Source organism: Acomys minous (assembly GCF_964271855.1).
Source record: "Acomys minous genome assembly, chromosome: 8".
Classification (NCBI taxonomy): Eukaryota; Metazoa; Chordata; class Mammalia; order Rodentia; family Muridae; genus Acomys; species Acomys minous.
The window spans coordinates 34,171,030-34,197,867 of record NC_140489.1 but is presented as its reverse complement, the minus strand read 5'-3'; the positions used below and the strand labels follow the sequence as shown (position 1 = coordinate 34,197,867).

Sequence of the window (26,838 nt, the reverse complement as noted above, 5' to 3'; positions counted from 1 at the left end):
AGGTTGTCCTCTGACCACACACACACACACACACACACACACACATACAAAACCACTAGATTGAGCATCTATGAAACTTTGCCGTCGTCTATTTGACCAGTAAATAGCTACTGAGCACCTGCCATGTGACAACCACTGTGCTGGAACTAGAGACACAGGAGGTGACCAAATAATGACAGAACTCTGGCTTTGGATGCTTTAAAGATACAGATATAAAATGCTAAATGTAAAAGAACGAAGTCATTATGAACTATCTCAGGTGCTATAAAGGAAAACAGTCGGGGGCAGCGGCTTGACTTCAAAGTCGGCGAAGGCATGTGTGATGAGGTTACAATTAAGTTGAGTGTCAGTTAGACTCACCTGTGTGCTCTAATGGGCCCTCTGTGATGCCTTGTTATTCTCGCTCTCTCTCTCAAGTCAGACCAGTCTTCCAAATGTCTAATCTCAGATAATTAAGGTGTGTTGCCTCACGCCCTGTCCTCACTCCAGCCGGTCACCATCCCTCAAACTTAGAATAATCTTCTGTGTATATTTGACATTTTACCTTTAACCCCCAACAATCAATGTGTCCAGTTTCCAGAGCGGCACGGTGTTCTCAAGCAGGGAAAGGTTGGTCATCTGACCCTCTTGTAAACGAGTCACCCTAGCTCAGAAAAGCTAAGCGACTTCAGCAGGAGCTGCCCAGCAGGCAAGAAAGAAGTCAGGACCTTTCAAAACACTGTAAAGATCGCCAACCAGAACTCCAACTCCATATAACCTTCTCAGTAAATAACAAGCCCTGGTGGAGCCAGGATGGTGCTTGGTGGCCCAGTGCACATGCAGAGGGCGTGGCAAAGCAGGAATCTGCAGGAGCCATCACCACCGGATGCCTGCTTAATACCACAGGACTGGAAAGAGACAAAGTCCAGTCTTGACCTCAGGACCCTCGCACCTAACCATGCTGAAATGGCTTTTCCACCAGCCCCTTCTCTTCCTAGAAAGAGGAGAGGGTTCTTCTTTGGGCATGCCCACTGTATCACTAGACTCTCGCTGTGGTTTTCAGATTTCAAGAGGAGAGACCCATCTCTGCTGAGGCTGTGGGCCGTCCACGGCACGGTGCTGAACTCTGCTCTGTGAGAACATCTCGGGAGCGCTCCACCCTCTGGAAAACCAAACCCCACAACCTGGGCAGAATTTCCCACAGGCTGTGAACTTTCTCCTCCTGCCTCTCTTTCTTCCTCCTCTGCTAAATAGGCCTCCATCTTGCCTTACATCACCCACTCTATACCTGGTCTTCCTTAACTGGACTGGCTGGCATGCACAAGGTAAGAATCAAGAGACAACAGTGGAACTGTAGTGGTGACAATGCAGCAGGCTCCCCCGCAGATGAAGGGCTTTAAGGGACAGCCAGTGACACCTGGGGTCCAGTCCCTTCAGGGGAAAAGCAAAGCACAGAGAGACAGGGGCTTTACATCACCAGAGACAGTAGCACCGCTCTCCCCTAGTTGCCAAAATATTTTATTGGCTCATATAGTTTCATTTTCAAACAGGCCTGGAGTCAAACCCTAGCTAGTCTTGCCTCAGGGCAGTTTCTTACCATAAGTCTCTGTTGATGAGTTAGATGGGGTGATACAGGCAGGCACCTTGTACGCTGGTACAAGAATCTAACAAGGTAGTATGTTGTATAAGGAAACTCCAAGGACCCATCCCAAAACCTAGTGTGTGAAATATCATGGGGAACAAGGCATGTTGGGTTTTTTTTTTTTATGTTTTATCCTATTTAAAACTTGGGTTCAAAATTGGGTGATACACACCCCAGGAACCTGGGACAGGTTTGAGTGTCCTACAAATGCTGTTAAGTTATTATGACCAAAATCTTAATCACTGATGTTAATGGTCTGGTAGAAATCCAATAAAAGCTGCTGGTATCATCCTAAATTTTCTAGTTGCCATGTTTTAAAGAGCAAGAAAGGGGTGCAATTAAGTTCCATATTTTCTCTATCCAAAATACTACTACTTTTAATATGAAATTGATCTCTGAAAACTAATGTGATGCTTTACACGCTTTCAGACCTCACTGGTATGTCCGCGCCCCACCCCACCCCCCCTTTACAACACATCTAAATTCAGATGAGGCCTCCAAAGCCACAAGAGGCCGGTGGCTACCCTGCTGGCCGGAGCAGCTTTACGGCATTAAAAGAAATGCTTAGGAAGATTTTGCTTTCAGTAAGTGGATGGAATTTAAACATGGTTCTTAATGTTGCCTGCTTAATGCCCAGCGGAGTACCATTCCAGGAGCGGCATTCAGGCTGACCTCTGGCAAACCCTGTTTGCAAAGCATTGTGGGTAAAGTGTGGCTAGTCAGAATGAAAGGCTAACCCCACCCCCCAAGACAACCCAGCAGAGGGTACATTCTCTGTCTCTTAACCCCAGGGGGCTCCCAGAGCACATCAAGGAGAAAGGTGACAGGTCCAAACTCTCCCAGGATGTACAGACTACACACTCCTGGGAGCCCCTAGGGATGTCACTGATTTAATTTTATTCTAATATGGCTCATCTGGATAAAGGTTCCAGTGACTCTTTAAAAGGCTTCCCTTGTTTAACCTCACACAAAGTTGGAGACCACATAACCCAACAGGAGCCATCAAATATTTAACATCAAAAGAAAATGGACCAAAACACACACACACACACACACACACACACACACACACACACACACACAATTCATCTTTAAATTAGTCTCATTTTATACACATGGCTATGAACCTATGGATCGTTACTCTTTGCAGAGTGGCAGCAGCTGTCACCCAAAGCCAGCCACCTCCTTGGGACCCGGAGGCAGAGCTGCCTCCACTTCTAATTGGGAACAGAGATACTCCTTGGGTGACTTCCAGCACGATCCATCACACCAGAGACAGCTTCTGTGCAAACCGAAGCAAATCGGTTTCCAAATAAGAAAAAGGAAAAAAAAAAACTCTTAGACAAACAAGGACTGAAGCATAGGAAGTCAAAAAGAAAAAAAAATTAAAAAAGAATCACACCATAAATAAAAGCAGAGGAGGAAGGGGAGAAAAAAAAAACCTGCCAGTGAAGCACTGTAGCGTCTCCCCAGGCTCCGGACAGGGCAGGCATCCTCTCGGGTGCAGATCAAAGCCACAAGCTTTTGACACAGGTGCCCTAAGCCTGCCACCCAACGCACCAAAAGAAAAGCTTCCACTGGGTTGTTGGAGCCACTGAGCTCATTAACAGGATGCAGGCAAGATGAGTCTGAAAGTACGACATGGGAGCAGAGTGAGTAATTAAATCCCAGGTCATTTAAAAATGCAAACGCCTTGGATGTCACAGGCTCTCTGAGCCTCTGACTCCTTCTCCTTCATTATTAGGCTAAGGATGGAGGGCTGGGAACCTGCAAGTCATATATGGATTATAATAAAATATGCTGTATATAAAAAAAACAGATTAAGACAGGTCTTCTTTGGGGAAATATACAAAGAGAGAAGCTGTCTGTTAGCTGTCGAGTTTGCAAGAGATACCATCTTTCGGGAGGCTGGGCTCTGCCAACAGACAGGCTGCCCCAAGGGAAATTGTGGTGAAACACCCCGACAAGGCGCATCCATCCATCCATCCATCATGGGCTCCCTCTGACGCAGGGGCCTGGAGATAGAGTCATGGTGCAGAAGGGGGGGGGGGGGCGGGAGCCCACAGACAATGGTTAAAAAAAAAAATCCCCTGCTAGCGTGTGAGTGCTCAAGGGGGTTTTGTTGTTTTGTAATACCTGTCTCTAGTTTTTCTTTAAAATACAAATGTGCCATTTTCTCTTCTGGGTGCTTATTATTTTGAGGAGTTAAGCTCATCATATGTATTTGGATTTACACATCAACTTACACCAAGGAGCTAGGATTTCATTTATCCCCGGCAGACTCGCAGGCTCATGGATAGAAAGGAAAAAATAGGTGATAGGGGAAGAGACGCTTGATTTTCCTACAATGGATGCAGGCCCAGGGATCTATCCGCTCCTTCCTACGTTCCCTAGGAAGGCCTTTTGTTGGCTGCGCTCGGCTCCCTGGCCTGTGAGTCACAAAGCTCAAAATAAATGAGGGTTCACTTTGAGGAGCTGTCACCCGGACCGCAGCCCTGGTCGCTGTTACAGCCTGTGTTAGAATTCTGGGATACCCCACAAGGAGAAAACCATCATTCCCACACGTGTTCCCCGCTGTACCTGCCCACACTCCTCTAGGTAGACACGCTAAGGGAAGTTCTAGAACAGGAGGTCAGTACTACAAAGAAGCATTTCCACAGACCTGAGGCCCAAAGAAACATCCACAATATCAAAGGAAGTCACCACTAGGCCAGCCTGTAGGACATGTCTAGCTTCCCAGGAAAGAAAGAGACAAGCATCATGGATGAAATAAGCTGAGTGGAGGAGACACTTCCAAGGTGTGTGGAGCCCATGGGAGAAGGTTAAAGGGTTCCGGGTAGGTGGGAAGAATGCATTCTGGAGATCCATGATACAGAATGGTGACTATTAATAATCTATTGTACTTACAAATGCTGAAGGAGTAGAACTGAGTGTTCTCAGCACACACACACACACACACACACACACACACACACACACACACACACATCCCATAGTATCACATAGATACATAGATACATCTATCTATATGTATCTTATGTGAGTATACACACACACACACACACACACACACACACACATTTCAAGTATACCCTTTCTTTGATACAGGGTTTCTCTGTGTAGCCTTGGCTGTCCTGGACTTTGTAAACCAGGTTGGCCTTGAACTTAGAGATCCGCTTTGCCTCTGCCCCTCCAAGTGCTGGGATTAAAGGAGTGCGCCATCACACCCAGCTTCAAGTATACCTTTATACAGTATAAAATGGACTTATAAAAATCAGGAGTTCGAGACCATTTTGGCTACACAGCAAGTTCGAGGCCAGTGTGCACTACATGAGAACCTGCCTGTAAATAAATAAGTAAAAAGGGAGTTCAAAGGGGTTGAGGCAACCAGCTCTTCGGGGATGAAATCTCAGTTCTACTACCCCCTAAACCATACAGTTGACTTTGATTGCCTCATCTGTAAAACAGAGAACAAAGCCCACCTCCCACTGTTGCTAAAGACCAAATGAGACAGCAGCTACCCAGGGTCTGGGCCCCGTAGACGGCCCAGAGTTGGGCTCTCTCCTTTCCTCCTCCTTCAACCTCCCTCTTCTTGTGCACCTCGGCCCAACACTCACAGGCCACTGGACATGGTGAGAGCCAGCTTTCCCCAGAATGCATATGGCCCAGAGAGACCGGAAGCAGCCAGGCTGAGCATGGAGCATTAAAGAGACAGAAGAGATGAAGCATGAACAATGCTCCGAGCCCCAATGCCAGGATGGGGCAGCCCCCTGCCGCTTTGGAGGAGACACAGCAAAGCACCAGTGGAAGGCACCCTGCTCTGTTCGTTTATCTGACAGATAATGGCAGAGTACTTACTCTGTACCAGGCTGTTCCGAGTGCTGGAGACACAGCTGAGAGTGAGACAAAAACACCCCTGCCTTCGTAGAACCTACATTCAAGTCCATAAGAAAAGAGGATGCATTTCTCATCTGGTAGGGAAGGGATGCAAGAAATGAATGCACGACGTCTACAATCAGATGTTTGGCAATTGGTGCTTTGGAGAAAAGACGGAACGTGGCAGGGAAGCTGGCATATATGGCTGATGGGAGGGAGGAGACACTTTGGAGTACCACCAGGCACGTATGAACCTCGAAGAGGAGTGAGAAAGGGCCTGTTCTGATAGCCGTGCAAAGATGTCACAGGCAGGGAGCCGTCAGTGTCGTGCGCCCTGAAGCTGCCATTTGCCTAGAACACACACAGTTGAGGCAGGGACTCACAGGAGGTCAGCTCACATAGTTACAGGGACTCTGAGGGGCTGCGTGGGCGGCAGCAAAAATACCACCTGCAGCCTGAGTGTGAGGCTAAGCTGCAGAGGTTTAGAGCAAAGGCTAACAGGATGACGCCTACATAGTAACAGGATCGCTCTGAATGGGGGTGCGGACAGAAATGGGGAGACCAGTTGGGTAGTTCTGCCCTACTTACAGAGCTTCAGGATAAGCCCATGCTGTCAAGAAGCCAGAATAGGGGTAAATCTCTGTCCTCAGGGAGCTTAGCTTCTTCTTGTCAGACCCCAAAGTACATTGGGAAGGGGTCCCCTGGTCCCCAAACGTGTGCTGAGGAGGCCAGTGATAATGGCACTAAGGTGAGGATCCTTGTCTGGGCAAGTCCACGGAGGAATGGTGCTCCAAGAAAGTCGACCAGCTTCCACCAAGAGCGGAAAACAAACTTCAGGCAGACCACATCCTAGCCTAATGCCCTAGCATATCACAGCACAGCTAGATGCCCTAAACTATCACAGGACAGCAGCTAGCATATTCCAGGACAGTACATATAGTAAAAGCAAATAGTGGATCCCACAGCCCGGTTTTCCAGAACTCTCCTTAATGTAGAAGATGCTACCATGGGCTTTGGGAATAAACTGAGAGGTATAATGTGTTCCTGCTCCAGACCAGACAGCACATGGTATCCCTACAGTGCCGAGCCTGTCTGCAATCCTCTCATCGCTGAGACTGAGGAGCATCGCAGCCTTAATGGAGGCTCCCTGGGCTTAACCCACAGTGTGTGGGGAGGCAACACCTCTGTGGTCCTCACACCGCCTCCACACCACATGACCTTTAGAATGGTCCTAAAGAAGCTGCCATTACCCACATTTCACATGTGAGGAATCAGGGTCTGATCTCCCAGGTAACCGCCTGAGCTCTCAAAGCTAGTGGTTAGAGGAATCCGAACTTGAACCCAGGACTTATGATATCTATTTAGTGTTGTTTTTATTTTTTCTCTCTGATAGATTATGATAAAAGGAAAACAGCAGAGGAGAGGAGTCTATAATCTATGACTAAATAGAAGCTCGGGGAAATGATGAAGTTGGGGAGGAAGCCAGCTTGGAGCCAAGGCTTCTCCTCTTTCTCTGTGTCCCTCATCTGCAAAAGGACATATGAGAGCTCGGTATGTTCCCCCAGCTTCACCTCACAAGTCTTTACCATCCATCTACCATGTGCCAGGCCCTGGTGGGGATGCAGGTGAGGAAGATGGGTCCCTGCCCTCTCCCTATAAGAGAGAAAGACAGAAGTGGGGGAGGGGAGTATGCAATGGCACACTTGAGTGATTCTCAGTGGCAGCCCCTGCTCCAAACATGGCACCCTCTGGCCTATCTACAAAATGAAGCTTTAGAAACTGCAGTAGCCATGTGGCTACCCTGCCCTCCTCCAGCTGTAGGCCCATGTCTCTTGCCAGGAACACAAGTAGTGCCAAGGATGCCCAAATTCTCTTGACCCAAGCTCTGCCCCCCCCCCCCCCGAGACCTTGGGGAAGCCCAGGAGCAGGTCCCAGGGGCACATGCAATTGCAATGGGCTGGAGGCCGGCCCACCTCTCCCCAGATACCTTACACATAAGGCCACCAGGAGCAGAAGAGGCAGCCAGTGCAGGCATGCAGGATGAATGGCTGCAGGCTCTGACATCCGAGGAAAGAGATAAATGGCAGGTCATTTCCCCTGATGCACTTGAAGGCATCCATCCTCCTGGCCATACCAAGCTCAGACACCCCCACACAGAGGCAGATAAACACTGACAGATGGGGGGTGGGAGCCAGTGTCCTTCTCCCTTGGAAGGACACAGCAGCCTCTGCAGCAGGCCCGGCAGAAGGTCACACTGGCCACTGGCTCACACCTAGCTCAGGGCTTTGCTTGTCTCTTCTTCACTGCCCTCCCTTGTGCCCACGCGCCCCTCCCCAACCGACTCATCCATCTAAGGAGCGCCTGGCAGAGGGGGAGGGTTGGGGGGCACAGGAGCCCGCCGACAGCCCCATCAATCTCAACCTACATGCTTGGCACATCAGCGGTCCTTAAGCTGTTCCTGGACGGGAGGGTGTTGGAGGAGCCAGGGGGGGAACTGTCTTGGAGAGAAGAGAAATCACACCAAGCATCAGAGAGCAAATGGTGGAAGAAGCCTGGAGACTATTAAAATGTGGGCCATGTACAAAAACAGTAGGGAACTAATTAAGATGCAGGATTTGCGAGAGCTGGGGAAGTTGGCCACAGCCTGCTCCCATCTGTAGAGTCCTGGCAGTTCAGTGCAGCAGGGACAGCATCCTCCACAGGCTCAGACCTCCTCCTGAGCCCTTCCCCTGCAGGGGTGTGCCCCTGAGGGTCTGTGTAACTAGTTTGTTGACTAGCCCATGACTTTCACTGCTTTGGGGCATCCTGAGCTACAGTGTCCTTCAGGGGTCCTGCCCTCTTGTCAGTTTCCCCAGCAGCCCAAGGAAGGAAGGAAGTGTGTCCTAGCCATTCATCCCCAGGCATTGAAAGGCTGCCCAAAACAAGAAAGCAAGGAGAAAGAACCAGAACCCATTCCTGGCTGCCTTCCCTCCTGTTACCCTTGAAATTCAGGCAGGGAGGCCAAGCCCCTGGTGCTCCTCTATGACCAAGTATAAGCTACAGAGAATACAGCTCTCAATTGTAGGTCAGCTGAGAGAAATAGTGCTGTGTGTGTGTGTGTGTGTGTGTGTGTGTGTGTGTGTTTGGTGTGTGTGTTTGGTGTGTGTGTGTGTGGTGTATATGTGTAGGTGTGGTGTGTGTGGGTATGTGTATGTGTGTGTGTGTGTGTGTGTGTGTGTTTGGTGTGTGTGTTTGGTGTGTGTGTGTGTGGTGTATATGTGTAGGTGTGGTGTGTGTGGGTATGTGTATGTGTGTGTGTGTGTGTGTGTGTGTGTGTGTGTGTGTGTGTGTGTGTGTTGTCCTTCAGACACCAGGCAGGTGGGAGGCTGTGGGACATTTACTCAAGGTAAACTAGAGATGGGGGTGGGTGAGAAACACATATGTCCAGGAACAATATGGATGCTTGCAAACTCTAAAGAGCTCTTCCCAGCCCTCAGCCCCTTCCCACACCACACCACGCATTTGTCTTTCCCAACAAGAAATAAATGTAGGAGGGTTGACATATTCACAGTCACAGAGAGGAGGAATGACAGCAGCCGGGCCGAGGAGCCCCTCCATCCGGTTCTAACTCTGCCTAGGAACAAACGACTTAATGGCAGCCAGATAAAGCTCTTTCTGTCCCCACTCTGGGGCCTCCTCATTGAAGATGAACACTGTCCTTCGGGGAGCCAAGACAGAACCTTCTTCGGGGTCTCTCTAGATTGCCAAATACCCCCGATCTAGTTCCCTGACAGTCCAGACACAGGGAGAGCCATCTCACGCCTAGCCCATGACGCTCTGTGGGGACTCGAAGTGGGTGGGAGACAAGCTGAGGGCAGACATGATGCTCACAGTGGCCTGTTCTCCTCCCTGTCCATGGAGGATCTGACGTGGAGGATACTCATGACACGGGGCCACCAAGCCCTAAGCAGTGACCCTCGCTTCAGTTCACTCAGACCAGGGTCCAAGCAGATGGGACACTTCAGGATGGTGTCAACAGTGAGGCCAAGAGACCAGCACATTGCCAAATTCCTAGGACGTGTCCAGGAACGCCCACCCCAGGAGTGTGAAAAGGTGAATTGGTTGACGTCCAACATAAATGTACTCTTAAAGAGATTCAGCCCAGGATGGATAAATGATTGACTTTTTAGAAAGTTTTGTCCAAAGAACATTATAAATGAGGTTACACAACTTATTTTTCCCAGTTATCCATAAATTTTAGACATTTTTTATTTTCTTGAATCACTTTTTAAAAACTGTAGTGTGTGTGTGTGTGTGTGTGTGTATGTGTGTGTGTGTGTGCGCGCGCGCGCGCGTGCGCGTGTATGTGTGTATGTGTGTGTAATGGGGAGCACATGTGACATATGAAAGTTGGGGAACAAACCTGTGGAGTTGGTTCTCTCCTTCCACTTTTGCATGGCTTCTGAGGATCAAACTCAGACCACCTGGCTTGTGACGCGAGCACCTTTAGCTGCGCAGCCACCTCACTGGCCTTTGAGTCGTGCTTCTAAAGGGCAAAATAATATTCCATTTTGTGTATGTCATGTGCATCTAACCAGGCCCCACCAAAGGGCTCCACAGTAGTTTCTAATCTGTGCTTATTGTGGTTATGGGTAATGCCACAATAACGAAATATGCTTCTAGTTAAACCGCACATCATACGTGTGGTGGTTTGAGTGAGAACGGCCCTCATAGTCCCCTATGGTTGAATTCTTGGTGCCCAGTCAGCAGAATCATTTGGGAAGGATGAGGAAGCACAGCTTTATTGATGGTGGACCACTGCGCCCATGCCATATCCAGTCTCTCTCCGCTCTCTCCTCTCTCTCCTCTCTCTCTCCTCTCTCTCCCTCTCTCTCTCTCTCTCTCTCTCTCTCTCTCTCTCTCTCTCTCTCTCTCTCTCTCTCTCTCTCCCCCCCCCTGTTGCCTGCGGATCAGGAGGCCAAGCTCTCAGCTACTGCTCTAGCGCCGTGCCTGTCTGTCTCACACCATGACGATCTTGGACAAACCCTCTAAAACTGTAAGCAAGCCCCCAATAAATGCCAAGAGTTGCCTTGGTCACAGTGTCTCTTCACAGCAGTAGGACAGTGACTAAGACACTATGCATCATATAGCACTCGCAATAGAATGTCTAGTTCAGTGGACCTGTGCTTTGTGTGTTCATGTGTGTATGTATGTACATGTTTGTATATATGCATATGTATGTCAATGCACATGTGTGTGGAGTATGGAGGTCAAAGTTGAGTTTCTTCAGTCATTCTCCATCTTATTTTTTCTTTGTTTTGTTATGTGTATCTGTGTGTGTGTGTGTGTGTGTGTGTGTGTGTGTGTGTGTTCATGCACACATGCGTGTGAACACATGCAAAGGTCAGAACACACCCGTGGGAGTCAGTTCTCTTCTACTATGCGGATTCTGGAAATCAAACTCTGGTCATGAGGCTTGGCCATAAGCACCCTTACCTGCTGAGCCATCTTACTGGCCCTCCACCTCCACCTCACCTCCCCACCTTTCTGTGACAGGATCCCACTTAACATGGAGCAGCAAGGCCCACAAACCTCCATGCCTCTGCCTCCCTAACACTGAGGTTAAAGGTGTTTGCTCAGCAACCTCTTTAACTGAGCCATCTTCCCAGCTGTGAGCCAGCCCTTCTTAAATACTAAAGGAGCTGGCTACCTAGACTTCCCTCCACTGTCATAGGCAGAGGACCATAGCCTTCCTTCTCCTTCTGTTTTCCTCACTGCAGTAGGCCTGCACATGCACACGCATGCAGACGTATGTACACACACATATACACATACTCACATTCACATAATATACACATGCACACACTTGTACACACATATACATACATTCACACATACATATACACACTTACAGAGAGAGAGAGAGAGAGAGAGAGAGAGATGACCTAATATGACTTTATAGCAATTACTCCAGAGACTCTATCAGCAACTCTCCTCTGAGTCACACTCAACAGTATCAAGCAAAACTCTGAGCTCTCTTAGACCCCAAATCAAATGGGATAAAACTAAGAAATGACCATTTAAAAATACTGTCCAAATAAACCTGTTTAGAGAGGACATACCCCAGAAAAGGGAAGCAGTCCCCTAAATAAAAACTGCATCTTATAAATGATGAAGGCAGAGACACTAAAAGGTGAGCAGGCCACACCTGCCTTAAGGGCGCTGGAGAGGGGCAGCATTCCTCCACCCATCAGAAATGGCTTCCTTTTGTGGGAATTCAGCCAGAGACAAGGTCACCTTCTACTTTTGCACAAAGGTGCCTATGGGCTCGATGAAGCCCATGTTGAAGGTATGTACCTGAAACTGGCTCCTGTGAAAAATCCAAGTGTTAGGATGGGGAGATAGTTCAATCACTAAAGTGCTTGCACGCAAGCATGAGGGCCTGAATTCAACCCCCAGAGTCTACATTTAAAATTAAATAAGATCTAAATGCTAGGCCCGATTGCATGTCCCTGTAATCGCAGCACTTGGTGGGGAGTAGGGGCGGGGGTGCAGAGAAGGAATTCTTGGGGCTCACTGGACAGCCAGAGTAGCAGAATCGGCAAGCTCTAGGCCAATGAGAAACCCTATCTTATAAAACAAGGGGCCACCAGGTGTGGTGGTGCACGCCTTTAATCCCAGCACTCGAGAGGCAGAGGCAGACGGATCATTGTGAGATCGAGGCCAGCCTAGTCTACAAAGCAAGTCCAGGCCAGCCAAGGCTGCACAGGGAAATCCTGTCTCAAAACAAAAAATAAATAAATAAAACAAGGGGCTTAGATCCTGAGGAATGGCACTCAAGACCGACCTGTCTTCTGTATAGATGGACAACCAACCACATAAACACACACTAACATGCTCACTCATGCACATTACAACACACACACACACACACACACACACACACACACACACACGTAAATTCACATGCCAGCCTGTGTGTCATCTCCAGGAAGATCATGGCATGCTGCTTTGATGGTACTTTATCCTGGCTACTTCCATGTGTCAGGTTAAAGCCATTGATCCCAGAGCCAAGGCCACTCCTGGGCATCTTTTCTCACCACTTGCAGAGGTGTTCTGAGCACCAAGCTAAACCTGGCAGCACAGACTCAGAAAAGGATGGGAACTAACCAGCACTTGGCCAAAGGCTCAAGGGGGAAGGGGAAGGGAGGGGGAAGGAGGGTGGAGGGTGGGGGTGGACATCTGGTTTCATAGGCTTCGTAGTAGGTCTGATTTCACAAAGCAAGAACAAGTGCCACGTATGGTTTTGAAGTTCCTGATTCCCAACCTTGGCTGTTTACTATCTCTGAGCACCTGAGCCCTGGCTGGAAGAACAGGCCTCCCATGACAGTGCAGCTGCATCTGCTGAGGGATGAGGACATCTGTAAGGGCCCACACTCACAAAGCCATGGCTCCTCTCTGCAGAGCAGATCTTGCTCCAGAACCCTGGGCATCTTTGGTCTGGGCCTTTCTCCCTGAAGTTGATACAGCCACTTCCAGCTCATGCTTGAAGCGTACACTCTATAATTCTTTCCAGGAGTCCCCGATACAGCCACTGTGTGCTGGAGGAATAGCTACGGAAAACCAGCAGCCCTGGCTGCTTCTCCCTCTGCCATCGCCATCGAGGCAGGCCAAGGATGGAGATGGGCATCCAGCAGCTATAAACACAGCTGCTGTCACTCAGCCACAGCTAGGAAGCACATGCTGGGAGGCCAGGATGCCCAATGTGAATATCTGCAGACAGACACAGCAAATCCTCAAAAATCACTTTTGCCTCAGCCCCACAAGCCGATGCGTCCATAGCTCCTTGGACACATGATTCACGCAACAAACACCCTTGGCTCTGTCCACAAGCTGGCTGCTCTCACCTATGAAATAAGCTTAAAACACTGTTCCCCTCCATCCACTCTGTTCCCGAAGCCCCAGAGCAAGGTGTGAGGGGCGGGCACCAGACAACACCACAGGAAAAGGCTATGCTAATTAGCGGCCACTGCTGAGGAAGGAGGTGACTCAGACCTTGTGTGGCTGACATAAACCCAGCCAGCTACTCTGTAGTCCTCCCCAGGGCTCCTCTGCCACAGTTGGGGAAGGGGGGTGTCCTGATGGGTGATGAGTCTGGGGCCTCCCCTTAGAAAAAGAGCATGGTGCGCACACCACAAGATACATAGTCCCCAAGACAGTTTTGGGCACCCAGGATTGACAGTTCCATGTGTAAGTTTTCCATTTTTTGGCATATGCTAATTAGGTTTGCGCTTCTAACATGACTGAAGAAGTTACAACTATCTCTTGGTGTATTTGAATATTCAACACATATATTAATTTTATAATCATAAAGTAAATGTCTAAAGAGACCTGTCTGTAACATGTAAGAGCAGAAAAAGCCCTGAACAGGAACCAAATAAATTTGGATTCTGTGCTGGGCCCATAGGACTTCCTGTGTGACTTTGAAAGTGTTTCTTTTGTTTGGTTAGTTGGTTTTGGTTTTTTGAGACAGCGTTTCTCTGTGTAGCCCTGACTGTCCTGGAACTCACTCTGTAGACCAGACTGGCCTCAAATTCAGAGATCTACCCGCCTCTGCATCCCAAGTACTAAGATTAAAGGCATGCGCCACCACGCCCAGCTGAACAAGTTTCTTAACCTGGCTGGACTCCCATAAAGTAAGGAAGTGGGGTTAATGATGCCTTTTATTCCTTTGCACAAGATGTATTTGATCTTATGACATCATCAAACTAGTAATTTTTTTCCTTTCATTTTCTCCTTTTTTTTTTTTTTTTAACTTCTTAAACAGGGTCTCACTATGTATCCCTGGTTATCCTGGAGCTTGATGTGAAGATCAGGCTTGCTTCAGACTCACAGGAATCCGCCTGCCTCGGCCTCCGGAATGCTGAAATTAAAGGTGTATGCCACAAGCCCAATGCAGTTTTTTCATTTTTGTTGTTAGTTTTAAAGGGAGTTGACTGTTGTTGTTGTTGTTGTTGTTGTTGTTGTTGTTGTTGTTGTTGTTGTTGAAGACAGGATTCTGTGTATCTCAGCCTGACCAAGGATTTACTACATAACTCAGGCTAGCCTCAGGCATGAGCAAGATGACTCCAGATGCCTCCACTGCTACCACTGCTGCCTGGGGTCACAGCTTCTGTGTGGTTCTAGAACCCTCCGTTAGCTACTTGTGTCCATAAGGTACCTGAACTGTGGCCAGATCAAAATGAGACATGGGAAAGTGCCAAACACAAACTGCAATTCAAAAAGAAAATACAAGCATAAAACAAAAACGCCAGAAGAACACCCATCGACCCTAGACTGTCCCCTGCTGGGAGGACCATAGTTGTGCTGGCTCCCAGTCCTGATCACATTGAGGAAAGCCCTGTTGCTAAAAAGATCCAGTCACTCACTTGCCGTTTTCACCTGTCATCTTCACCCATTCACTGGGCGGAGCCCAAAACACATGCAACCATCCACATACATTAAGGGGTCCCATGAGAACCAAGGACCTCCCCCCCCACACTCCCACCCACACCCCCACACTCCCACCTACACCCTCCCCACCTCCCCACCGCCAACCCCCCACCCCCGCACACTGAGCAGAGGTCTGGGGCGAGGTGGCATCTGCCTTGGCTCTGTCACATTTGCAACCCAGACATGGATGTGAAGACAGCCGCGTGTCAGAAGTGACAGATGAGTCAAGGTAAAGAAACCTGTGCCACAGGGATGAGTTTTACAACCTGACTCCCACACCCCCAACAGCAAGCTCTAGTTTTAACGAGCTAGCCTTTTCATTCCAGACAGTCACGTGGGCAGGTGTGAGGCGGTCCCAAGGGTACCCTTGCCTCTTTGGGAAAACATACCTGGGGCCAAGGTGCCTATGTTGATGCTACAGGAAGGTGTTGTTGGGGGAGGGGGGCTGAATCAAAGCATTGTGGTTTCCTGGGCTCTGGTAAGGAGGCAAAGCGCCAGAGCCTGGCCCCTACCTCTGCCAGCTTTGCTTCTCAAGGGTGACAAGGAGGAAGAAAAGAGATGGCACAGGACCTCAGAGCCTGGAGAAGTCTGGAGGACATCAGGCTCTACTTACACACAGAGCGAACACATGCATATCTGTGTGCCACGTGGGCACCATTCTTCTGTCAGAAAAAAACTCTGTTGGGGTGTTTTTTATTATTTTGTTTTACTTTTTCCTGCAGTATAAGGGTTGAACTCCAGACCTTGCTCGCACATGCAAGTGTCCTACTACTAAGATGCAGCCTTGGCCAAGAAACTCCCTTTGTGGACACACTCCCTTTGTGGACACACTCCCTTTGTGGACACACTCCCTTTGTGGACACACTCCCTTTGTGGACACACTCCCTTTGTGCGTCTCACTATGGGCAGCTCAGGCCTCCCCACCTCTCCTGTCACTGGCCCGGCTGAGCTCCACAGGGTACTCACCAGGTTTTATTTCCAGAAGTCGCAGCTTTGGGTCTTCTGGTGGGTGCAATCGTCGCTTCTTGCGCCAGCAGCGAGCAGGATATGTGTATAGCTGGCCTGGAGCAAGGCCTGTGTAGACAGACACAATGTAAAGATAAAAGGCTACAGACCAGAAGGGGCATCACAGGCTACCCTGCCCAACCTTGTCATCCACAGTGAGAGACAACCAAGGCACAGAGAGGTGAAGTGGCTTGTTAGTGTCACCCAGCTGGGGCACAGTAGAGTCAAGCGTAGTCTATTATGACCTCTACTCTATCTACTCCACCACACTTTTCAGTAGGCCCATTGCCAGACAGAGCCACCACCTTTAGCCAAAGGCATCACCTGGCCTGCAGAGAAGACCTGAGGACCCCAAATTGAGCTTGTTCAGAGTCCACCTTACCACCAGGTTTGCAAATAAGTGGCCCTGCAGTGACTGTCCCTCTGACCAGGGCTAGGTTAGGCAGGCTCCCTTCACGGAGGAACAGCAGAAATCAGTGAGCCCACCTGAGAGCTAGCCTCGACTAAGACACATTTCAAAAACACAGCATCAGAAGGGCCAGATATGCTGGCAGCCTCCTCGCACCACTGTCAGCTTCGGGCCATCTGCAGAGGCCAGAAGATATGGGCAACTCACGGCCTGCCCTGGACACCCATTTGCATATTCTGTGTCCCTAGACTTCCCGCCCCATGCGCCAGGCCTCACACAAAGAAATCCCTACATCCATAGGGTGAACGTATGGTCAGAAGTCTATAGAATGAGTGAGCATGCATTGTCTCCCTACCTACATTTGGCCGCTAACACCACCAGCTTCATTGCTATGCCAAGCACCCTGCATCACATGTGCACTGTGCACATATAATATATACACAAGGGGGGGGGGGGAAACAGGGATGGGAAGATGGCTCAGTGGGTAGAATACTTGCTATACTAGCGTGAAGACCCAAGTTCAATTCCCAGCACTAGAAGGCACATGCCTACAACCCCAAGTCCTGAGGAGGAGAGACGGAGACAGATGGATACCAGGGGCTCGCTGGCAGCCAGTACGGCTGAAGCAGCAAGCTTTGGGTTCACTGAGTGACCCTGTCTCAAAAACACGGCTAGGAATGATGAGAAAGATACCCAAAATCAACCTTTGACTTTCACCTGCACGCATGAGTGATCGATGTTGGGGGGTGGTCTGATGTATTTTGATGTTAACTACTGATTACTGTCTCTATGTCCAACCTTTTGTTTAATAAAAAGCCATCCCACCCGAGCAGGGCAAAGGAGTTAGGTGGGGCTAGGAGAGAGAGAAATTCTGGAAAAAAGAAGGACTGCCACCAGGAGAAAGAGACCTAAAGTAAAGAGAGGAAGGCCGCCATGGGTTAGCTAGAGGAAAAGCACATGGCCTGCGGCGTGGATGGAGAATCCAGACCAAATAAAAAAACATGGACAAGTATTTGAGACTATAAATGAAAGGTAGCTTGATAAAAGTTATTAGAAGTAGATGACATGAGATTGAGACAGGGATCCCATGCCTGTCTCACGATGGGAGGCAATTTAGAGGATTGATATCTGCCCTGCCCCAGGTTAACTAAGGCTATCTTAAAATATAGCAAGTGTCTGTGTCTTGATTGATTGCTACCTGGGCCTACAAATAATACTTGTAATTTTAAAAACCATAGCGCATACCTGTACACAGACACACATACATGCACCAACAACACGAACACCAACACCACTAATACCACCACCACCACCTCAACAACAACAACAACAACAACAACAAATAAGAGCCTCCATTGACTCATTGGTCATCTTTACTCATTCACTGGGCTTGGTCCAAAGCAATACCAGCATTAAAGGATCCAAAATGCTCGTGTAACTTTGTACGCTAAGTACCATAGTTTGCAGGATGGTAACATTGGAGATTTGTATCTCCACCCCGTTGATTCTCGGGAAATATTAAGGATCCAAGTTGGCAGGGCACTTGGCACAGATCAGCCTGTGGCAGGTAGCTAGAAGGCTAAATGAGTCAAATTAGTCATCTTGAACTCCCTGACTATGGAGAAAGGGGGCAGCTGTGACCTTCTCTGAGAGAAGGCATCCCCAGAGCTAGCTCCATGTTTCTATCGTGACTCACTTGAGGACTATATTATCGCTAGCCCTGTCATTGCTGAATAGAGGCATTCACTCTGGGTCCCGTCCAGACAGTCAGGCTACTTCTGGGGATGGTCCCCTGGGATCTTAGCAAGGACCCAGGCACTGGTCCGCTCCTCCACATCACAGAGCAAGTCCCAGAAGTCACCACTCATTTGGAGCTAATGACTCAGTAATCAGCTGAAACGGCAAGTACTGGGAGAACTCAGAAATTCCAGAGCCCCAAATTCACACCAGACCTCGGAAGGGAGGTAGGCCGTTAAGAGAACTCAACAACTGTTTTTTAGGAACTTTATAGATTGTCTTAATGCCTACGAAGAACCTCTGGAGGCCTGAATAGCATCTACTGGCTGTTTGCCTATGTTCTCTGATGTACCAGGACTGGTTTAATGGCCTTGCCTGTAGGATCCTAATGCCTTGTATTTCCCCCAAGGTAATATAAGCAATTGCCCACATACTAGCATCTCCCTGACTGGTTCTGAAAGAGCTGGGATGGCAGGAATCACACCCTCTCTTGTGTCCCCTGTACTTAGCACACCACACTTGGCAAGCACATCTAGGAATCATCCTATAAAGCCAACCAGAGCTTAACGAGACTCAGAAATACAAGGAGGAAATAACCATTGGCCCCAATAGTCCCGGCCTCAGGGTACTCGCTCAACCCCCACACAAACCATTCAGGAAGGGCTGGGATGCGGCTCAGGGGTAGAGACCTTACCTACCACATACAGGACCCTGGGTTTGATTCCCAGAACCACAAGGAAAGAAAAGTTCTTGTTTGGCAAGCCATCCGAGAAGGCCTCTGGAGGGTGGGCTCTGGACTCAAGCTCTGCATCCACCAACAACCGGTGTGGCCATCTGTGTGCCATGAGTTTTCTCTCTGCCCATCCCCTACTGACCCCTGGTATTTCCAACCTGAACCAAGGCTAGTAAATGAGAAGAGGCTGGTCCTGAACAGCATCCCCAAAGGGTTTAAGGAGCCAAAATGTGTAAATGTCTACACATGTCTGGGTACTACAAGCTTTTTACACTCTAGTCACTGCCTTGTGGGTTAATGACACTGAGGCCACCCTACTGGTAGCTGGAAGCCCACTCTCCCAGAGAGCTAAGGTTACCAACCGTACAGATGTCCAGAAGACAGGTGGTTTTACTTTCTAGCTTGGAGTAGCCCTGCACTGCAGAAGAACCTCACATGTGTGAGTGTTAGAAAACACCACAGCCCCTGTCAGAGCCTGCCTCCCGCCTGTAAGAGCAGGTCACCAGTAACGCCTGCCGCAGGGAAATACAATGGAAAACATCTGATGCTCAAGAGGAGTCTCTCTGCAGCCATGACAACTGGACAGGTGTCAGTTGCTGAACTGTCATAAGCTAGTTGATACAGATGAGTCTGGGACCCTGTGCCCGTGTGACCACCTTGCCCATGCCACCGCCTGGCTCTCCAGCCGCCAGGATGGAAGCATGCTTCTCCTTTAGTTGTACTTTGAATCCACCTCATCTCAACAAGTAAATGGGCCCCAAAGCACTCCTCTGAGGCTCCTCAGCCCCTTTCCCTGTCCCGCTCGACAAGCTGACAAGCAGACAAGCACCAAGGCCCCTTTGTAGGACCAATGCATTCCACCCTGCAGTTGCACCTACGGAGGGCAGAGCAAAGCCCTGTGAGACTGATGTTGTTTATCTCATTAGAACAGGAGGCACATAACTCAAAGGCCTGTATGTGGGAAAGATGGAGGGAGGAGGAGGAAGAAAAGGATGCAGCCACAGCCACTGACAGGGAAATTAGCCCTAAGGGTTAAGGGTGGATATGGAGCAGAGAAAGTAAGAGGCTGGAGACAAGAGAAGGACCCATTGTGCCTGGCAACCAAGGCCACAGCTACCCTCCCCCCAGTCACAGGCATCCTGCAAAGACTGCAGGATTGTCACCTGGAGCACCAGGTCCAGGTCCCACACTCCGTCTGTGGGAAAGTACAGACGAAACAGGCACACTCACACAGAAATGTGCACGCTTGCTGGGAGAAATGGTTCCGTAGAAAAGTGTGCTGTGGTGAGCCTGGTGCTTAACCAGCCAGTAGACTGCAGACAAATGCTTGGTCCTTCACAGGGTTCTAGTTTGCCAGTGAGTGTGACTGTCCCTGACTACGCATGAGCCAAGGAGAGCTGGGAAGACAAAGTGACACAGAAAAGCCGCAGGAAAAAAAGTGGAGGAGAAAAGGACTGAGTGATTCCCTCTGGCTCCAGCCAGATTCAAACAGGGCAAGTTCAAGTCCACTGAGGGGAAGGTTCTTCCCACGGCATCCCAAAGGTAGACCCGCAGCTACGACCCAACCTTCCCCGTGCTGGAAAGAAAACTCGTCCATACACATTCACGGGACAGTGTGCTAGACACCACCTGTGCTAAGCTGCCTTTATTTTTCATCCATTTTTACCTTCCAGAAACTTGGGCTGGTTTGTTCACCTTCTCACCCAGTGGCCACCAGAGCTCATCTCTGTCGCAACCCTCCACCCCAGACACCCACTACCAAGGAGCAGAGAGGACCAGAGAGGAAAAGGAGCACAGGAAGGCACTTGGAACATCTGCTTGCAGCCAGATAAAAGGATTAGAGACCACAGATGAAAGACCCAAATGCTGCTGGCCATTTGTCACCTGTCCACAGCCCCACCCAAGGCACACAAAATAGGAAGGTGCACGTGGCACACACACACACACACACACACACACACACACACACACACACACACACACGAGGCTCTTCTCAGGGCCATCAGCCCCATTTAGAGAGCTCCTTCACATCTTGCTCCCATTGTATGTCACCACAATGGGTCATTAACGGCCTTCACATCTACAGACAGATAATGGCAAGCATTGGGAATTCTTCACCAAGACTGGGCACTGAGTAGTCCCTGAACTATGAAATCTGAAGTAGAGCATCAGAGGCATGCCAAGGCAGTTACAGAGGGGGAAATGCCTGCATAAGAAATTTTGCACAGATAACTCTCATATCGCAGAGGCTCTGTCCATGCCACTGCTTGAAAAACATCCACCTTGAACCATCCTTACAGGACTGGAGAGATGAGCACAAGGTCTCAGGTAGGGATTGAAGAGTGGACAAGAGTGTTCCCTAAATACACCAGAGATGTGTCCCTGGAGCTCTGCCCACCCTCTCAGCTTAGCTAAAACCCTGCCCTGTTCCCAAGGCCATGCATGAAGTATTCCCGACCCATCTCTTAAGGATGAGAGTCTGGGCAACGGGCACCGCGCTTCAAGACTTAGCTCACACTGTTGTGACCATCCCTCCTGCCTGGCCTCTCTAAGCTCTATGCTGGTGTCCCTTGCACCAAGACTACCCCGGCTTTCTCAACATGGAAACGTGGCCTGCATCTTCTGGCCCACGGGTTCCCAAGCCTCATCCCCATTACTCGTAAAGCAGGCACAGCAACAGACATTGCACTCACCAAGCTTTTTTCTTGGGGGCAGAATCAGGAGGCTAAGGGTAACTTTGCAACCAGCCCCAAATCACTCAGCTCCTAATGAACTCTAGCGCACAGCAGAGGCACAGGCCTAGTCTTTCCACCCTACCTAAATCTCAATAGATTGCCCATTGCCCAAGGAACAGCAGGACTGAAGCTGAGAGCTCTGCCCCATGGGAAAACAGCACCCCACATCAAGACCATGAGGAAAAGAATCTCAGTCCCTCTGCCCGGTCCACTTCCTATGAAACTCACGTCCCTGTCACATCACATCATCAGCACCAACAACTCTAATTTTTCAGGAAGAACATGCCTCCCAGTGACACAGAAGCATTGTAACAAGGCATATGAAATATGCAAAGAAGTAGAAAACCACGAGGACCCGCTAGCTACCTTCATCAGGAGAACTTCTTTTAAGAATAAGATTATTCCAGGAGTGGTAGTCCACGCCTTTAGTCTCAGCACTCAGGAGGCAGAGGCAGGCAGATATCTGAGTTCAAACCAAGACCACCCTGATTACACAGTGAGTTCTAGGCTAGCAAAGGCTAGATAGTGAAACCCTATCAAAAAAAACAAAAAAAAACAAAAAACAATGTAACCTTAAAAAGCCAAGCACTCAGGAAGCAGAGGCAGGTGGATTACTGTGAATTCAAGGTTAGCTTGGTCTACAAAGAGAGCTCCAGGACAGCCAGGGCTATTACACAGAGAAACCCTGTCCCAAACGCGTGCGCACGCGCGCACACACACACACACACACACACACACACACACACACACACACACACACACACTCACTCACTCACATACACACACAAAAGGAACCCACAAGACTGCCCACTATCTGGTACAGGAATCACCTCTACAAGGTCCCCAACAAGTGGGCCCCAAACCAGAGCCTTTGTTTCAATATCTCTAGTTCTCACCCAGGCATGACTCAGACAGACTCCTATACTCTTGAAATATTCTGTTCTAAGAAATGGATCTAGCACACTGCTCCCTTGCAAAGGATGCAGGGTGCATGACAGCATGAAGAAGTTGGTATATCTAGCAAAACTCTGTAAATATTCCCCCTTTGACCTGCCAATACCATTTTCAGGAATCCCAAAATGTAAAAATGTATATTTGCTGTAGCCTAGCAAATGTCCTTCTGTAAGGGCCTGATTAAATAAACAACAAAATATGCATACAATGCACTTGTTAAGATGCGTGTGGCCACCCTGCTATTACCCCAGCACTAATTCTAGTGCAGGGAGGGAGAGGCCAGAGGCCAGGGAGTCCAAGGCCAGCCTCAGCTACAGATAAATGAAACCTCTATCTTTAAATCAAAGCGTAAGGGGGCACAAGGGATGTGGTTCAGTTGGTAGGGTGCTTGCCTTGGCATATATGAAACCCTGGATTCATGTCTCAGTACTGCATGAATCCAAGCAGGATAGAGCATGCTTATAATCCCAGCCCTTGGGAAGTGGAGGCAGAAGGATCCAAAGTGCTAGGTTATCCTTAGCTACATAACAAGTTCAAGGCTAGCCTGGGTTACATGAGATTGCCAAGGGAGGGAGTGAGAAAAGAAAGAAGGAAGAGAGAGTTAATTCTACCAAAAGCTAATTTTTGAGAAAATAAAAATGAAGAGCCTCTAATCAGAAGAAAAAAGGGAAACAAAATTACTAGCATAAGAATGAAAGGCCACACTACTATAGATTCTATATATATTAAAAAGACAATGATACTCTGAGCAACTTTTTCTGACTGTTTCTAGATCCTGCGTGCACGCACACACACACACAGACTGTGTGCACATTCATATTCTGGCTCATGTGTAGAGGGCAGAGGACAACTTGGAGAGTGAGTTCTTTCCTTCCACCGTGCAGATTCCAGCATAGAACTCCAGGAGACGTCGCTTAGCTAGCAGCACATGCCCCAACACGCTGAGCTATCCTGCAGGATCCCAGGAGCAACGATATGCAACTCACTTAAGTAACTTATGCAAATAGACAAACTACCAAAGCTTACCCAAGATAAAGCTGACAACCCGACTAGCCCTATGGCTGCGTATGAGATGAAATTTATAGTTTAAAAACATTCCCAAGAAATTACCAGGTCCAAGTAGGTTCACTGGCAAATGCTATAAAACATTTATGGGAAAACAATACCAATTCTATAGATAAAGTCTTCTCCAGAAATTTGAGAAGGAAAAAAAAAACCTTTCCCAACTTATTGCATGAAGCATCCTTTGGTACCCAAACCAGACACAGCATTACAAAAATATCTATAGGCCAGAATCTCTTCAAATAGACAGAAAATGCAAATAACACCTTGGTGACATGAAGCCAGTAATATAGCAACAAGAAATACACTATGATGAAGTAATGCTTGTCCCAGAAACTCAGTGTTAGTAGGATGTTCAAGACCAATCAGCATAATTCACCATATTAACAAGCCACAAAACAAACAAACAAAAATAGATATCAATAGAAATCAAGCTCCATTCACATAGAAAAACAAAAACAAAACCTCTCAGGAGCTGCAGAGATTGCACCTCAGGCTGACAAAAACTTTCTATGAAAAAAACTCCAATCACTGATAGTAAATTTAAACATTAATACGTGGGAAGATATGCTTAGAAGACTCCACAGTGAAAACTGCCCACTTCCCCAGATGTGGCTATAGATTCATAGACTCTAATAGACAGTAAAATCTATACAGGGGGACAAAGGACCTAGGACAGCAAAAATAACTTTGAAAAAATATGAATTTAGAGGAATATATACCTGATTTTTTTTTAAAGACAGACTCTATCGCCCTTGCTGGCCCAGAACTTGATATTTAGACCACGCTGACCTCAAACTCATAGGGATCTACCTACCTCCACCTCTTAGAACTGAGATTATAAAGTGTGTGCCACCACGTTTAGCATAATTACACCAGATTTCAAGGTATATTATGAAACTACATAAACGAGTAAAACCATGCAAAGAACAATGGAGCAACCCACACATGTGTCGACACTTAATCTCTGATAAAAATACAAAGAAAATTCAAGAAAGGTAGTCTTTGCAACAAATTATGCTGAAGGAAACATCTGCAAAAGTAAACTAGTTCATCCTTTCTACTTATATACAAATGATAGAACCAAAATAAACACTAAAGTTATAAATTCTAGGAAAAACCCAAAACCTAGTAGTAGGCAGCAATTTCCCAGACACATTGCCAAAAGCACAGTTTACTGATGAATTGGATTTCACAAAAATTTAACCCTTCTGCTTCTTGAAAGAGACTGTTAAGGCAACCAAAACATCCAAGATTAAGAGAAAATATTTACAGTGTGTGTCAGATAAAAGGGGCCTCGATTATGTAAGTACCCATATCTGACAATCTTTAAATGAGCAAAAATGTTGTACACCTTAGCAAAGAGCAAGTGAACGGACTGGCCATGTGATACTGGGACATATAATTAAAAAATATAGCATCTTTAGTCCCCCTTTTCTGATTCCCTAAGCGTCTTTTTGTGCACTAATAAGATCAGCACTGCTTGGAGGCTTCTGCCTTAGCTTGGGAATGTTGCCAGGGTTACCAAATATGAGAGGACCAGACTGGAGCCTCCACTCCCCTCCAGACCTGCAGCCCCTAACTTCTGACATTCGACCTCTCATCTCCACGGCAAGAAAAGGCTCTGGGGTTTGAGCTGATCACCAACAATCAATGTCATAATCAGCCATGCACACCTAATGAAGGGGCCACGGAAACCCCCAGGGATGAAGTTCACAGTGCTCTGGCTGGTGAACGCACAGAGGCACTAGGGGTGTCACAACCTCACCCCTTGTCCCTGGGACCTTTTCCACATAGCTGTTTTTTTTAAATAACTGTTTTGTGTGAAGAAAACTGATTTTCTTTCTCCCAGCAGCTATCATTTTTAAATAACTTCCTGCTGGAATTTTTTTTGTCTGGCTTGGCCTTATGCAGGTTTCATGCATGTTGTCGCGGTCTCTGTGGGTTCAGATGTGCCTCTTTCCTTTATGTCTGGAAAATGCTGTTTCCTTACAAGTATGTACCACTTTTGATTCTTACTGTCTTTCTGCCATCTCTTCCATATACATCCCTGAGCCTTAAAGGCAGGATTATATTAAAGGCATCCCATTCAGGGCTGAGTGCTCCAAGGTCTCCTGCTCTGCACATTGCCCAGTTGGGAGCCTCTATGTTAATTACCATCTACTGCAAGGAGAAGCTTCTCCAATGAGGACTGAGCAACGCACTAATCTGGGTCCCTGGCAACCATGGCGGCTGTGAGATCCTTGGTGTCGGAGAGCTACAAATCGATGGAGATGAGCAGAGAGGAAGAGCTGAGGAGGACATGTGTGGTCCTGTGTCCCAAGGAAATGGAGATGGCGGAGCTGGCTCCTTTGTAACGAGATGCTGGTCCAGATAGGTCAACTGTTTTCTCTGAGCTCTGTGAGCCACTGTGGCGAATGACCAAATCTGAATGGCACTGTGGGTGCTCTCAATTGTATCCAGAGGTCAGAAACAGAGATGACTGCCTGGACTTGCAGTTGCATGTGAAATGGGAGCAGTCCTGAAAGACTGAGCCCCTTTAACCTGAAGGGTCTGATGGTTCTCCACATGGAGAGTGTCAGAGGCTAGGTAAACTGTGGACATGCAGCGGGTAACTGCGAGGGAACTAAACAATTGCTAGTGTGGAGACAACAACGCATCAAATGTGAATATGAAAAAGAACAGTTTTCCTCAATGGCAAATAATGGCTGTGAGGGCAGTCTGGCTGCAACACCTGTCACCCCACTGATTGCCAGAGTTGATTCAGCTGATCTGGCTGGCTAGGTGGGTGTCCCCTTCCTCCCTTACCACTTCATGGGCATCCCTTCCATTTGGTCAAAGAGGACAACCTTCCCCGGGTAGAGGAGGACCAGTCTTCAGGCAAGGGTACATGAGTAGCTGCACTCCCCTGCTAGAACCTTCAAACAAGTTCAATGGCAAATAAACACATATAACGATGCTAAGTAACACTATTATTTAGGGCGACACAAATGGAAACAGTAATAAGCATCACTATATATCCACCAGAATGACCAGATTTCTTCATGACTGACAATGTATATATAGTATTAGCAGAAATATCAAGCAACAGAGCCTCCGCATGTGGCGGCAAGGAGGAGTCTCTACTTCGCTCTGGACAACTGCCTGACAATTTCCTTGAAAGTTAAGCATTCACATTCTTTGTGATCTAGCCATTCTGTGATTGGGCTGTTTGCCCTCCAGAGAAATTAGAGCA

General features: G+C 48.2%; 1 protein-coding gene across 3 annotated transcripts in view; it reads right to left on the bottom strand.

Moving 5' to 3' along the window:
- DPF3 (double PHD fingers 3) overlaps nucleotides 1-26,838 on the bottom strand; it is a 277,263-nt gene that overhangs the window by 120,499 nt on the left and 129,926 nt on the right. For all 3 annotated transcript variants that reach the window (XR_014780988.1, XR_014780989.1, XM_084792130.1), the window contains exon 3: nucleotides 15,935-16,042. Coding sequence is in view for 1 of the 3 variants with exons in the window: in XM_084792130.1 (XP_084648256.1) it covers nucleotides 15,935-16,042 (108 nt within the window). In the remaining 2 variants the exon portion in view is untranslated. The remainder of the gene's footprint in view (nucleotides 1-15,934; nucleotides 16,043-26,838) is intronic.